This window comes from Anneissia japonica, unplaced genomic scaffold (assembly GCF_011630105.1).
Source record: "Anneissia japonica isolate Jap-2015-1 unplaced genomic scaffold, ASM1163010v1 scaffold1776_len382430_cov169, whole genome shotgun sequence".
In the NCBI taxonomy this organism is placed as follows: Eukaryota; Metazoa; Echinodermata; class Crinoidea; order Comatulida; family Comatulidae; genus Anneissia; species Anneissia japonica.
In genome coordinates, this window is record NW_022713301.1 from 118,893 (window position 1) to 130,992 (window position 12,100).

Genomic DNA, 12,100 nt, shown 5'->3' on the forward strand with positions numbered 1-12,100 from the left:
GATAATTACCGTACTAAAAGTTGGTTTCTATTGATTATTAAGTAGTTTTCTACTCTCGTGTGGTAATATTTTTATCATTTTTGCACCCGTGTGGTCGCGAGTGGTCCCGTGTGGTCGCGAGTGGTTCCGTGTGGTATTTAGTAGGACCGCACCGCGTCGTTTAGATTCTTGTCACTGAGCATATTTTATCGTGTCGTTGTCGAGCCGTTATCGTGCCTGTGTAAATGTAGCTTAAGCCTTTTTTATTTGTTTTTTTTTAAAGTTTTAATAACTTTAAGATCAGATACCGTTTTATACAGCCTGGGTCTCTATATTGTACTAGCTAGGTCTACGCTTGGCTCTAGCAAGAGCTACATGGTTGATGCAGTAGGCCTATTAACTGAGTAGAGGCTAGGTCCAGCTGCTAGCTCAACCTAGGCCCAAAATAGATTATAGTGGGCCTATTATTATTATTCATCTGAAGTTTTTCATTATTTCTTTTAAACTCTGTGTTTCCAGTTGTTAAATATCACGACAATATCAGTTTTCACAAAAAAAAGTTCATCAAAATCAAAAACCCTCACCCGGACGATTACGTTCTTTTTTTACAAACTCGACACTGGACAGCGTTTACGCCGACGCAAAATTCTGGCGCATGCGTAGAAACATAAATATTTTGGGCACGGTGGGTTTTTCGAAAGGGCCAAAGTTCGTCGTGCATCGTGCATCATCATCATCATCAAAATTATTTCAAATTTATTCTAGGTAAAGTAAAACTGTTTCCGCTGTAGGTCCTGAGCTAGACCCCTGTAGAAACGTACCCCATTTTAACATTCGGAGCCTCCACCCTATGGTTCATTCTGATTCTTGTTGCTCTAGTGGGTATATCTTTATCACCCGGTAGATCTGTCCATTGAGTCGGAATACCTACATCCATGGTCTGTCTGTCATTAATAAACCAAACATTAATATAATACAAAAAAATAATACAACTATTCCTGGCTAGCAGTCTTTTATTCGAAACTCGTATTCGAAGGCCTATCAAAAGACAATCAATAGGTTTATTAAATAACGCATAGCATATTGTACCCTGTGGATTCATAACATATGTTTTTAATCAGGCCTTAATTTTTTTATGTGTATTTCACTATATCCTTCAACTCGTATAAATATAATAGGCTTATACCTAAATCATTTTCATTCCACGGAGGAATACAATTGATTTTATTCCGCCATGGTCATTCATAATGAATTTATATAATACAATTGTGCTTCTTGCACTTTATTCATTCATTGAGGAATAAGCATCTCATTTCATCTAGTTATGGCATTTTCGCAATACACTGCCTTATTCACATTATTTAAAACAAAAACAAAAACGAATTGTGATTTGGACATTGTTTTGGGTCATGAAGACCTACTATTGTCTTTGTCCAGATATAGCATTCATAACATGTTGGTATAGTAATTAAACTGTTGTAACCTGGTTGCATATATTATACAGGACGGCATAAGCCAGATTAGGATTATATAACCCTCGCATATTGCATTCTACAAGGACAGTCACCAGTCCTAAATATATGAATATGATGACATTAGAATAATGGAGTGCATGTTTAATGATTTTCTCTGCCCACTGAGCGGGTACATGGCCTAATGAGTCATACCGTAAGAAGGTCAAACTCTTCCAACAAAATACTCTTATTATAATGGAAAGGTCCCTCATCATGAACATTCCCCTCACTCCCTCACATCCGCAATTATGATAGATAATTTTAATAATGATAATTTTAATAATGATAATATTATATGTTAGACTTAAATAGCGCTTAATGCCAACAAGGCCTCTATGCGCGTCACATTTATTAACCCTTCGGTCATTTGATCAGGCACATAATGGACCGCAATACTCAGCTCCCTTGGGAGAATTCCATAATTTTGCAGTTGTAATCAGCGCATTTTGTGTTGGAGCTTACCAGGTACCCACTTGTACTCTGGGTGGAGAGAGAACCGTAGAAAAAGTGCCTTGCCTAAGGACACAAGTGAAATTACAGCGAGGGATTGAACCTCCGACCTCAAGGTTGAGACTAGCAGAACCGCAATCGCGGTTTACAAAAAAAAACAATAATGTGTTTTTGCTATATTAAAAATAAGCCTAATAATAATAATAATAATAATAACAATAATAATAATAATATAGAACATTTTATAAAGCGACGGTATTAGTTTAAAAGAAAAAGCTCATTGCGCCCCTCCACAAGAATATCAAAAAATTAAATAGCAAATTGAATGAAACCAGAAAATAATTATATAAATACTCTCTCTATGTGGCCATGTATAGGCCTACACAGATACACCACATATTTATTATACCGGTATACTTTAAGTTGTTCTTTCAATTATGCCCATATTTTGCAAGCAGTTAAACCCTTTAATTCTAATTCAACATTTTACTACATTTGAAAATGTAGGCTATGGCGGCATTCCCAAGGTAATCTAAATAATATAATAATACGCCATCACTAAGTATCCATAAAATACACAGTAGGCCTAAGTGCGAGTAATTTATCATAGGTCTAATGGATTAACGTTTACTTTTGAACAAACACTGCTTCCCATGAATTTTCCATCCACAACTTTTCACCATATCCGTCTTGTGGACCACTAATTTCTTTCAGGAACGAAATAAATTCAGAATACAATGATTCCGGTATGCTTCCACGTAAATTGATCACATGACTAAGAAAATCTATCATATATTGACCCTCTTGTGAGTCCTCAATGAAACATTCGGTGACGTCAACATCATTTCTCCGTCGTTGGAGCTGGTAGTTGATTTTCAGATTAGACAAGTTTTCGATTATCTCACTCGCTGATATTTTTTGAAAGCATACACTTTCGTATATTTTGGAAAATTTCTTCCACAATCTATAGCAACCACTTGTTTCTGGACCCAAAAAAAAAAAGAAAAAAGAAATGCAATTCAGAAAATGAATAGGCTTATTACATATTTATTTCCGGATAATAATAAGATACAATCGGTTTGAAATAATTACACTCAATGAACAACTATTATATATTGAACCCTAAATCTGGTGTTAGTCTCTTCAGAGTCAAAATGATCATAGAATTTGAGAAAAAAAAAATATCTATGCTGTACAAAAAACTAAAACTGTAGGGTTTGAATCTTACCTGCGGTCATTATGACGACCATTATTCCACCATTCTCCAGGATGTCATTAAGATACCGCAAGGAATCCTCAACATCGTCAACATAGTACAAGGAATTGACGGCAAAAATAACGTCAAATTTGTTAGAGGTTCCAACATCATCACGGTATTGGTTCAAAGTCTGCCGTCTCCAGTGATGTGTTATTCCCTTTAGTTTACTGGATTCTTTTTCGACCAACTTCCGGTATTCATCTATGTGGTTCTTAGCTGGCTCTAAAACGGTGGTGACTATCAATGGAAACTTTTCCGTAAGTTGAAGTATGTTACTAAACTCAACCGCACCTTAAGAAGCAAATAAGAGATGTTATTGTGATATTAAGATATTTCATTATCATCATCACCACCATCATCATCATCATCATCATCAAGGTAGGTGGAGACATAAACCCTACATTATTGATGCCCTACCTCTTGAGATCAAAACATCATCTTCTGTCAGTATCTTTAAGAAAAAGTTAAAATCTTATCTGGTGTCCGTCTCATTCTACGTTTTTGACACACATGTAAATTGTTTATTTATTTTTTTCATTTTTTTAAAAATCTTACATTTATATACTGTATCATTAGTAAATGTTCACTTTGTGTATTAATACCATTGTCGTAGCGCCACTGAACATTACATTTTGCCTTGGAGATTGACGCTATACTAATCTTTGTTGATTGATTGATCATCATCAGCAGCATCACCACCATACACATTTTAACATAAGAAAGAATAAAATCAATCAGAATCAATGTTGCTGACTATTTTAAACAAGAAACGTTATGGGACATGATGAACACTTCATATGTATTGGGGTTCTACTGCACTATATAATGTAATAATAATAAAAAGTATTGATGATATGGTGAGTAAAGTAAGTAGGCCTAATTTGTTTAAAATGCCTTTATATGAATAAATTATTACGGTATGTTTCGATATGAATGAATTATTATGTTGCGATATCGAATATTTCCAATAAATAGTATGCCTATGTAGAAATCAAATACTAAAGATTAGACTGAATAAAATTATTACGCAAAGTACAAAGAATATTTTTTTAAATATTATTTCTTAATCGTAATCATGTCTAATAAATAGGAAACTAATGTATTAAGCATGTTTAAAGTCTAAAATACTTGCACATACAGTTGTACCAACATAGATAAATTAATTGTATATTTTGAACAGCAATTGAACACATACAACTTTTATCCCAAGTTAACACTCATAAAAACATTCTCACGTGGCACCCATAAGGCCAACAACACGAACTGGCTTGTGGTTGGTTGAAACGGTCTTTTTCCTTATATCTACCATCCCCATTCCACCATATTCCACAAGCTTTTTGATCGACCCCACTTCTCTTTTCTTTTCAACTTTTTGATCCACCCTATTTATCTTTTCTTTCAACTCACTCAAAACGACCATATTATTCTCAATATCACTACTACGATCATCTAAAGAAGTCCCTTTGACAACAGTGTACCGTATGCTAAAGTTTCTTACCGGTTCCACTACCAACACCAAGAACCTTTAGCGGTCTTTCCTTAACGCTAAGCTTTTCAATAAGCTGATTTTTAACGAGTTCATCTGTCCATTCAATCAGTGCATTTGCCCTTTGTTGTCGCTTTGTTCGTTCGTCAAAAACTTTGACGTAATATTTAGGATCATCAAATATACTGCGGAGCTGATCCGTCATTATAACACTTCAATCGTAGCCTCTTCTTCCACTGACTGACAGTGAGCAAAATCATGTATATATATATTAGGTGTTACGCCTCATTCATTTTTAAAATATAATAGGCCTAAAGGTCAGGTTTTGGAGGTGAACGTGGTTGGCTACCTTAGTGTTATGCACGATATTTTGGGCATAAAATAATTCAACCTTTATGATACATACTATTTCAAAGATGCTGGGAGTACTGGGATGGGTTCAGATATATGTAAGAGGGGTCCAGAAAAAAGGGGGCACTCCTTTTTTTCTGCAGCAGCTGTAACGGTGAGGGTTGTGTAAGCTCTCTAGACGTGCAACACTCTTCCTCAATTTGATGTGTGACCCGGGAAATTTCAAACGACTTCGGCTGCTATAATTAAGAGTAATGCAAGGGCACTCCCGCAGTCTATAGTCAAGTGCAATGTTACTACAATATTTTTAATTACCTTATGGAGCCTAAGTGATCTTTTTATATGAATTTACTGCAATTTTAATTAGTCAATTTCGCACCTTTGAACTCTCTTCCAAAGAATTTTGTAGGAGGATTTTTTTTATGTCTTAACGGATCTTTTCGATTGTTTTAACGGAATTTTGGTGTTAATCGTGTTCTGTTCATCCTTCCTTGAATTCTGTCGAACTGTTTTGTCTGTCCTGTTTTTACGATTGAAATATTATTTTGTTTACTATGCTCCACTTACCTATGCCGAATATCTGCTCCTTTTACCGTACTGTACGAACGTAATTTGAATAATGAATTCTCCATGTGTTGCCTTTGTAGCGCGACAAGTCCTTGTCTAATAATGGAAGACAGTAAAAGAATAGTGCTACGATATAATTCTTCCAGATCTATGCATTCTGGACCGTAAATTGTAACAAACTTTTTTATGGTCCTTACTCAAATTAGTGATAATGGAAATCACATCGGTGGCAACAACTCTTAAGGCTTTACTGCAAGTTGATTGTAACTTGGATAAGTGTCGTTTTATACTTCTTAACCGTGTTTCCAATGTTATTGTTTTTTTTTTAAATGTGAATCAGAAAATTCATTTAAATTTATGTGTGTTACCATTGATTACCCCATCGAAAATTGGAACAACTACCGTATATTTTAATCAAGAGCGAACGCTCACCAGTGTCGTAGCTAGAGATTTTGGCGCCCGGGGACAAGAGTAGAAAATTGTGCCTCCTTTCCCCCCAATTATAATTATAATATTGTGAAATAAATTGATATGGGTTGTATAGGCTTTAAGCATATCCGTACCGTACAGTATCATGCACTGTAGAATAAGCACTGTTCTAGTTCTAGCAAAATGTTTTGACAATTTATGGGTTTCAAAGGCTTAGGCCTATTTAATCGATTTTAGAGTCTATTAATATGTAAAAAACATACATATAGGCCTAATTTTGTTTTCTCCCCGACGAACTATGGTTTTCTCCCCGACCGGGGGGGGGGGGGTAATCCCGAAGGTGGCCTGGCCCCCGGTGCGCCACCCCTGTTTCTTACTACTGAAACTGCATTACGATGTTCGGTACAACTTTCTATACAACTTTACCATTATCCTAATTTGTAAGGCCGTTGTATTTATCGCATACAGCTTAGTATTCTTATTGTCTTGTAAGTTGCTGAATTTGTAACATTGTTTAAACTCGCAACTGAATTTTGCGTGCTTTTGCATCTGCAAACAAGTTAATAACATGATCAAAGTTGGAATTGTTGTGTGCTTCATCACGCTCAATACTAAGGAGTGCCAAAGCAGATAGTCTCACTTGTCCCATCGTGGCTCTGAGATATGGCAGGATGAGCTTTAGTCATGTAGTCATACAGAATAGGATAAAAAAATTTAAAAAAAAGAGAAAACGGTCGAAATGGAAATGAAAAGAAATCACAATCTGTAAATTTGCCAATAAAAACAACTGCATTCAGATTTGTATTATTAACTGGAAGATATTGGATGTCCCTTTTTGAAATTTGAAGTGTTTTTATTTTAGTTTAAGTACCTGTATTGTTTTGGACGCATCTCCTATGATTGAGAAGTGTGCCACTGACGAAAACGTGCAGTTACTAATAAATTTTTATTTTTTTTAAAGCGAAGAGTACCTTATGGGTCAGTTTGGCCGTAAGCATTATATTTTCCCACACAGTTAAAGCAGATATTATAGAGGGCGCTATTATAGGTCAGTTAAGTTAACTGATAAACATGAATGTGCATGCTTTGACTTTGTTTGAAAAGGCTCGGAGACTTGCCGACTGTTTATATCTTTCAGAATCAGTAGGCCTACTACATGCAATGCAGTAGCCAAATTTTCAATTAGGCCTAGTGCGGGACAATATCACGGTGGACCCACTTTACGTGTAAATTCAAATAATGTGGATCCATTTTCTTTTAAAAGTTGACCCATTTCACGCAAAAATATGAAAAATGTGGACCCATTGTCTTAAAAGTTTACTATTTTAAAGCAAAAGTGGTACCAGAAAAAGTATACTATGAAACGCCAAGCAAATACGTAAGAAGCGCCATTGATGCCAAATCGATTTTTTTTCAAAGCTTTTTTACACTAAGACAAAGTTTTAGGGATTAGAACCAAGTCTAATTCATATTATCAGTTCACATCACTGACCTCAAATAGTTCCTTCTATAATTTCTGCCTTAACTGCATGGGGAAAAAATAATACGAGCCAATCCACCCCACAGCCTCGGGTAAGGCCGCCTTCATAATTATTATTGCTTGAGTATTATAAAACCTTTGTGGATACCAAATTTTGATTCTAATAAAATATACACAGATACAATTTTAAGAATGAAACTCAATATAGATCCTGGTGTATCTCATATATTAATCTTTTAAAACGCTTAATAGTACTGTACTAGATGACATCTGAAATCAATAGACGTTTTCGACAATGTATAGGAATGGTTAGCAATAGACATACAGTATTGTGAACAATCCCCAATACAGATATCTCTTGCTCCGACCACAATTGATAATGAAACAAATCCATGTATATTTTGGAATTCAATATTTCAATATGTAATAATTAAACAAAATAAAATGGTGTACAATTTGCGGAGGCTCCCAACGAAGCAAATTACGACAGTTTTGCTGCTGTATACCACGACCACACTATTTCAGCTACGTCATAGTATGGCTACGTCACGATTCCCGTAGCTGTTTGGCTGCTTATTACGAATTCTCATGTGATTATGTTCTGCAATGAGATTTTTATATTGTGGTATAAGTTGTTGTGGAAACCCAGAAACAGAGGTTAGGAAGAGGACGGCGTTTCTTTGAAGTAAATTATATTCATGTGTTGAAATACTTCAGCACTTCATTAGGTCTCTTTTATACACATTATGTTGAATTACCTTGGTGAAACATACGTGGAAAATGTGATTATATATATATATTTATTTTGGAATCAACATACATCATACATATACCTGTCTCTTATACACATCTAGATGTGTATAAGAGACAGGTGTGTATGTATGTGTGTGGGTGTGTGGGTGTGTGTGTGTGTATGTATGTATGTATATGATAAACGTATATCATGTAAGACCGAGAACTAATGTGCAAGAGTGTGGAAAATATTATCATATTATATTATATATGATATTGGAAGACTATGATGGTTAATTAGTTATTATGTGTTATTTAATATATACAAAAAGTGATTTTTACATGTAAGCTGATACTTAATACTGTAATAATTTGCATTCACTTTTTATTGATATATTTATTTATTCAAAATTTTGCACAGTGGAAAGTGAAAGCAATCTCCATAGGAGATAGGCTATGATGTCATACACTGGAATTTAAATATATACGCCCTTACTGACTGTAAAATGGTTGTACATGCGGCTAATGCATAACAGATTAATGTTATCAATCGTAACTGCAGCTTTAATTACTTCTGAACGAACACGGCTTCCCATGAAGTTTCCATCCACAACTTTTCACCATATCCGTCTTGTGGACCACTAATTTCTTTCAGAAACGAAATAAATTCAGAATACAATGATTCCGGTATGCTTTCACGTAAATTGGTCACATGACTAAGAAAATCTATCATATATTGACCCTCTTGTGAGCCCTCAATGAAACATTCGGTGACATCAACATCATTTCTCCGTCGTTGGAGCTGGTAGTTGATATTTAGATTAGACAAGCTTTCCATTATCTCACTCGTTGATATTTTTTGAAAGCTTACACTTTCGTATATTTTGGAGAAGTTCTTCCACAATTTATAGACACCACTGGTTTCTAGAAAAATTAAGAGAGAATAAAACAAATACAATGAAAATAGGCCTACTACACATTTTCAGATCAGAAGATAAAAATAGATTAAAATATTTTAAAGCAATGAACTACGAAATCTTCAACATATTTTCCGAGTATTTATAGTAATGAAAACTTAATTACAGAACTTATGCGTTTCACTTTACACTGGTCATGTATACGAGTACAAATACAAGTTCATCAAATATTTGAAAATAAACCAAACTTATTCATTGCATTATTTGAGATTTCAAACAAATACCGTAAATACCTATATAAAATAAATTAGCAAGTGCATGTTTGGAAAGCTTACCTGCGACCACAATTACGATCATTATTCCACCAACCTCAAGTATGTCATACATGTACCGTAATGATTCCTCAACATCGTCAACATAGTACAAGGAATTGACGGCAAAAATAACGTCAAATTTGGCAGAAGTTCCAACATCATCACGATATTGGTGCAAAGTCTGTGTTCTCCAGTGATGTGTTAATCCTGTAATGGATTCTTTTTCTACCAACTTCTTGTATTCATCTATGTGATTCTGAGCTGGTTCTAAAACGGTGGTGACTATCAGTGGGAACTTTTTCGAAAGTTGCAATATGTTACTAAACTCAACCGCACCTTAAATAAGTAAATAAGAGATTCAGTTTTTTCTATAGTGCATTACATGATCTTCATCATCATCGTCGTAATTATCCTGACTATCATCATCATCATCATTATCCTCATCATTATTACCATCATTATCCTCCACATCACCATCCTCATCTTCATCATCATCACTATCAACACCACACTAACATCATTGCAATCACAACCATACGAATTACGGAATAGGATTAGCTGGTTTACATTGCGCATTTCACAATAATGGAGAATAAAATTACATAAAATTATTATTTTTAATACTAGGCCTAAAATATTTAATGTTGCTGGCACTATTGTAAGCAAATAATATTTAAGAAAAACTAATAGAGCGGAGTAAACGCAGTATTGTAAGAACATTGCATGTAAGTAATTTATTAAGATTCCAAAGGTCCGACCAAGCCAATACCTATATGAAAGCTGCATTCACACTGAATCCGAATTTTCGGACAGAAAGGCCTACCGAACTGATCCGAAAATCCAATCAGTGTGGAAGAATAGCGCATCGGAAGCGTGGTCCTAATTTCGGTTCGAGAGGGATGTGAATGCATCTTAAGTCTGTATGTAGATACTACTTTGAAGTATAACTTTATGGATTAGTCATTTACAATATAACGTCATAACTCCCGGAATAGTATTGGAGTACAAACATAAAATAGCATTTCGGTATTCTTTGCATAATTACCTAAATTAAGTATTTTCTGTAAATTAGAGAAAACCGGAACTTTTAAGTTGATAGGCCAAACTGAGTTTTTTAGTGTTTTATAACGTTATATGACTACTTACTTAATCCATAGAATTAACCGAGAAGTAATTTTTTTTAAACAGAAATGGGAACCACTTGTAGAACATTACTACCGGGCACTCACTGGCAATGCGCCCGACGGTCGTCAGCCGACGTGTTTCTATAAAGAATGCAAAGCCACGACACGCGCATAACGGATCATTGATTTAATGACGATCCATTCAGCGTTGTCTTGCGCTCACACGGACCGCAGTTGGATTCGTCGTATGACGGTCGTACGACGCAGTGAGTGTCCGGTAATGACATCATTATACTTGTTCATACTGTAAAGCTATGTATATTACATTAACAGAACGTTGCACTATGGAGGAATAAGCACCAAAGTTTGCAAAGTTTTATTAGGCTGAAAAATAGGACTTACATTATGTATCTATACTTTCTTTCCTTGTTGATTTTTAAGTACTGGTTTTAGAATAAAGTTTTGAACACCAACTGAAACGTACTTGTTAGCTGGGTTAGTTCTGAGGCCAGGATGTACAAGACAGGGGTGGGGTTGAAGTCATCAGCGTATACCACGCACTGCAACTTAAGACGTATTTTTCTTCCAGATGATCTTCCCGGTGTGAAAGGGGAAGCCGCCCATGACGGGAAGGCGAGCGAGGGGGGTGGGGGGAACACATCCGCCATTCTGGCGCCATCTTGATAACTGGATAGTAGCTTCCAAAATATTGTCAACGGTGGGGTTGCACATCCCTCCCCGTCCCCAAAAGCGCAGGGGGTGGCGTCAGGATTTCCATGACGGGGTTCGAGGTCCCGGACGGGGGCGGGGGGGTAAGACCAAAGCCCCCCGACGAGGGAGAAGATTTCCCCGACGCTTAAAGTGTTTCGAAAGTGGTCTAGCAAATTTTTTTTACAATTTAGGGGTTTCAAAGACTTATTTAATCGATTTTAGTGTCTACTAATATGTACAAAAACACAATTTTTTTTCTCCCCGACCAATTGTGGTTTTTCTCTTTGATGGAGGGGCCAGCTCTCTCCAACGAGGGGGGGGGGGAACCTTTCCCTGGCCCCACCCTATGCACTTACGGGAAATTTCGAGAGATCATGTTGAAAAAACCACCATCTTTTACATTTTTTTAGCTGGCTAACTTCCCCCACTTTGAGTCACACCCCATATCACCCATCCCTCAAGAAGCACTTAACCTTGGTAATCCTCCAGCTGTTACATTTTTTCAGCTGGTTAAATTCCCCCACTTTGAGTTACACACTCCATATCACCCATCCCTCAAGAAGCAGTTAACCTTCATAATCCTCTAGCAGATCCTCATGACGATGATCCTTAATACACCACTGCATGATACAGTATGATAGCTGCCAAAGGTTTACTTTAAATTTCATAATAATTTTATGTTCTTGCAAAATTAGTTTTTTATACTTACAGTACGAGGCATATTAAATTGAAAAACTCGGTAGAATACGTATACTCTATGAAATTACATTAGTACAGAAGAGAAGGTA

General features: G+C 35.8%; 1 protein-coding gene across 1 annotated transcript in view; it reads right to left on the bottom strand.

Moving 5' to 3' along the window:
* Positions 1 to 2,175: 2,175 nt before the first annotated feature.
* Positions 2,176 to 12,100, bottom strand: part of LOC117108406 — an 11,159-nt gene continuing 1,234 nt past the window's right edge. The window contains exons 2-6 of the mRNA XM_033250421.1: positions 9,499 to 9,813; positions 8,819 to 9,170; positions 4,700 to 4,899; positions 3,172 to 3,492; positions 2,176 to 2,926 (exon numbers count right to left, since the gene is read on the bottom strand). Of these exons, the coding sequence (XP_033106312.1) occupies positions 2,571 to 2,926; positions 3,172 to 3,492; positions 4,700 to 4,899; positions 8,819 to 9,170; positions 9,499 to 9,813 (1,544 nt within the window). The 3' untranslated portion in view covers positions 2,176 to 2,570. The remainder of the gene's footprint in view (positions 2,927 to 3,171; positions 3,493 to 4,699; positions 4,900 to 8,818; positions 9,171 to 9,498; positions 9,814 to 12,100) is intronic.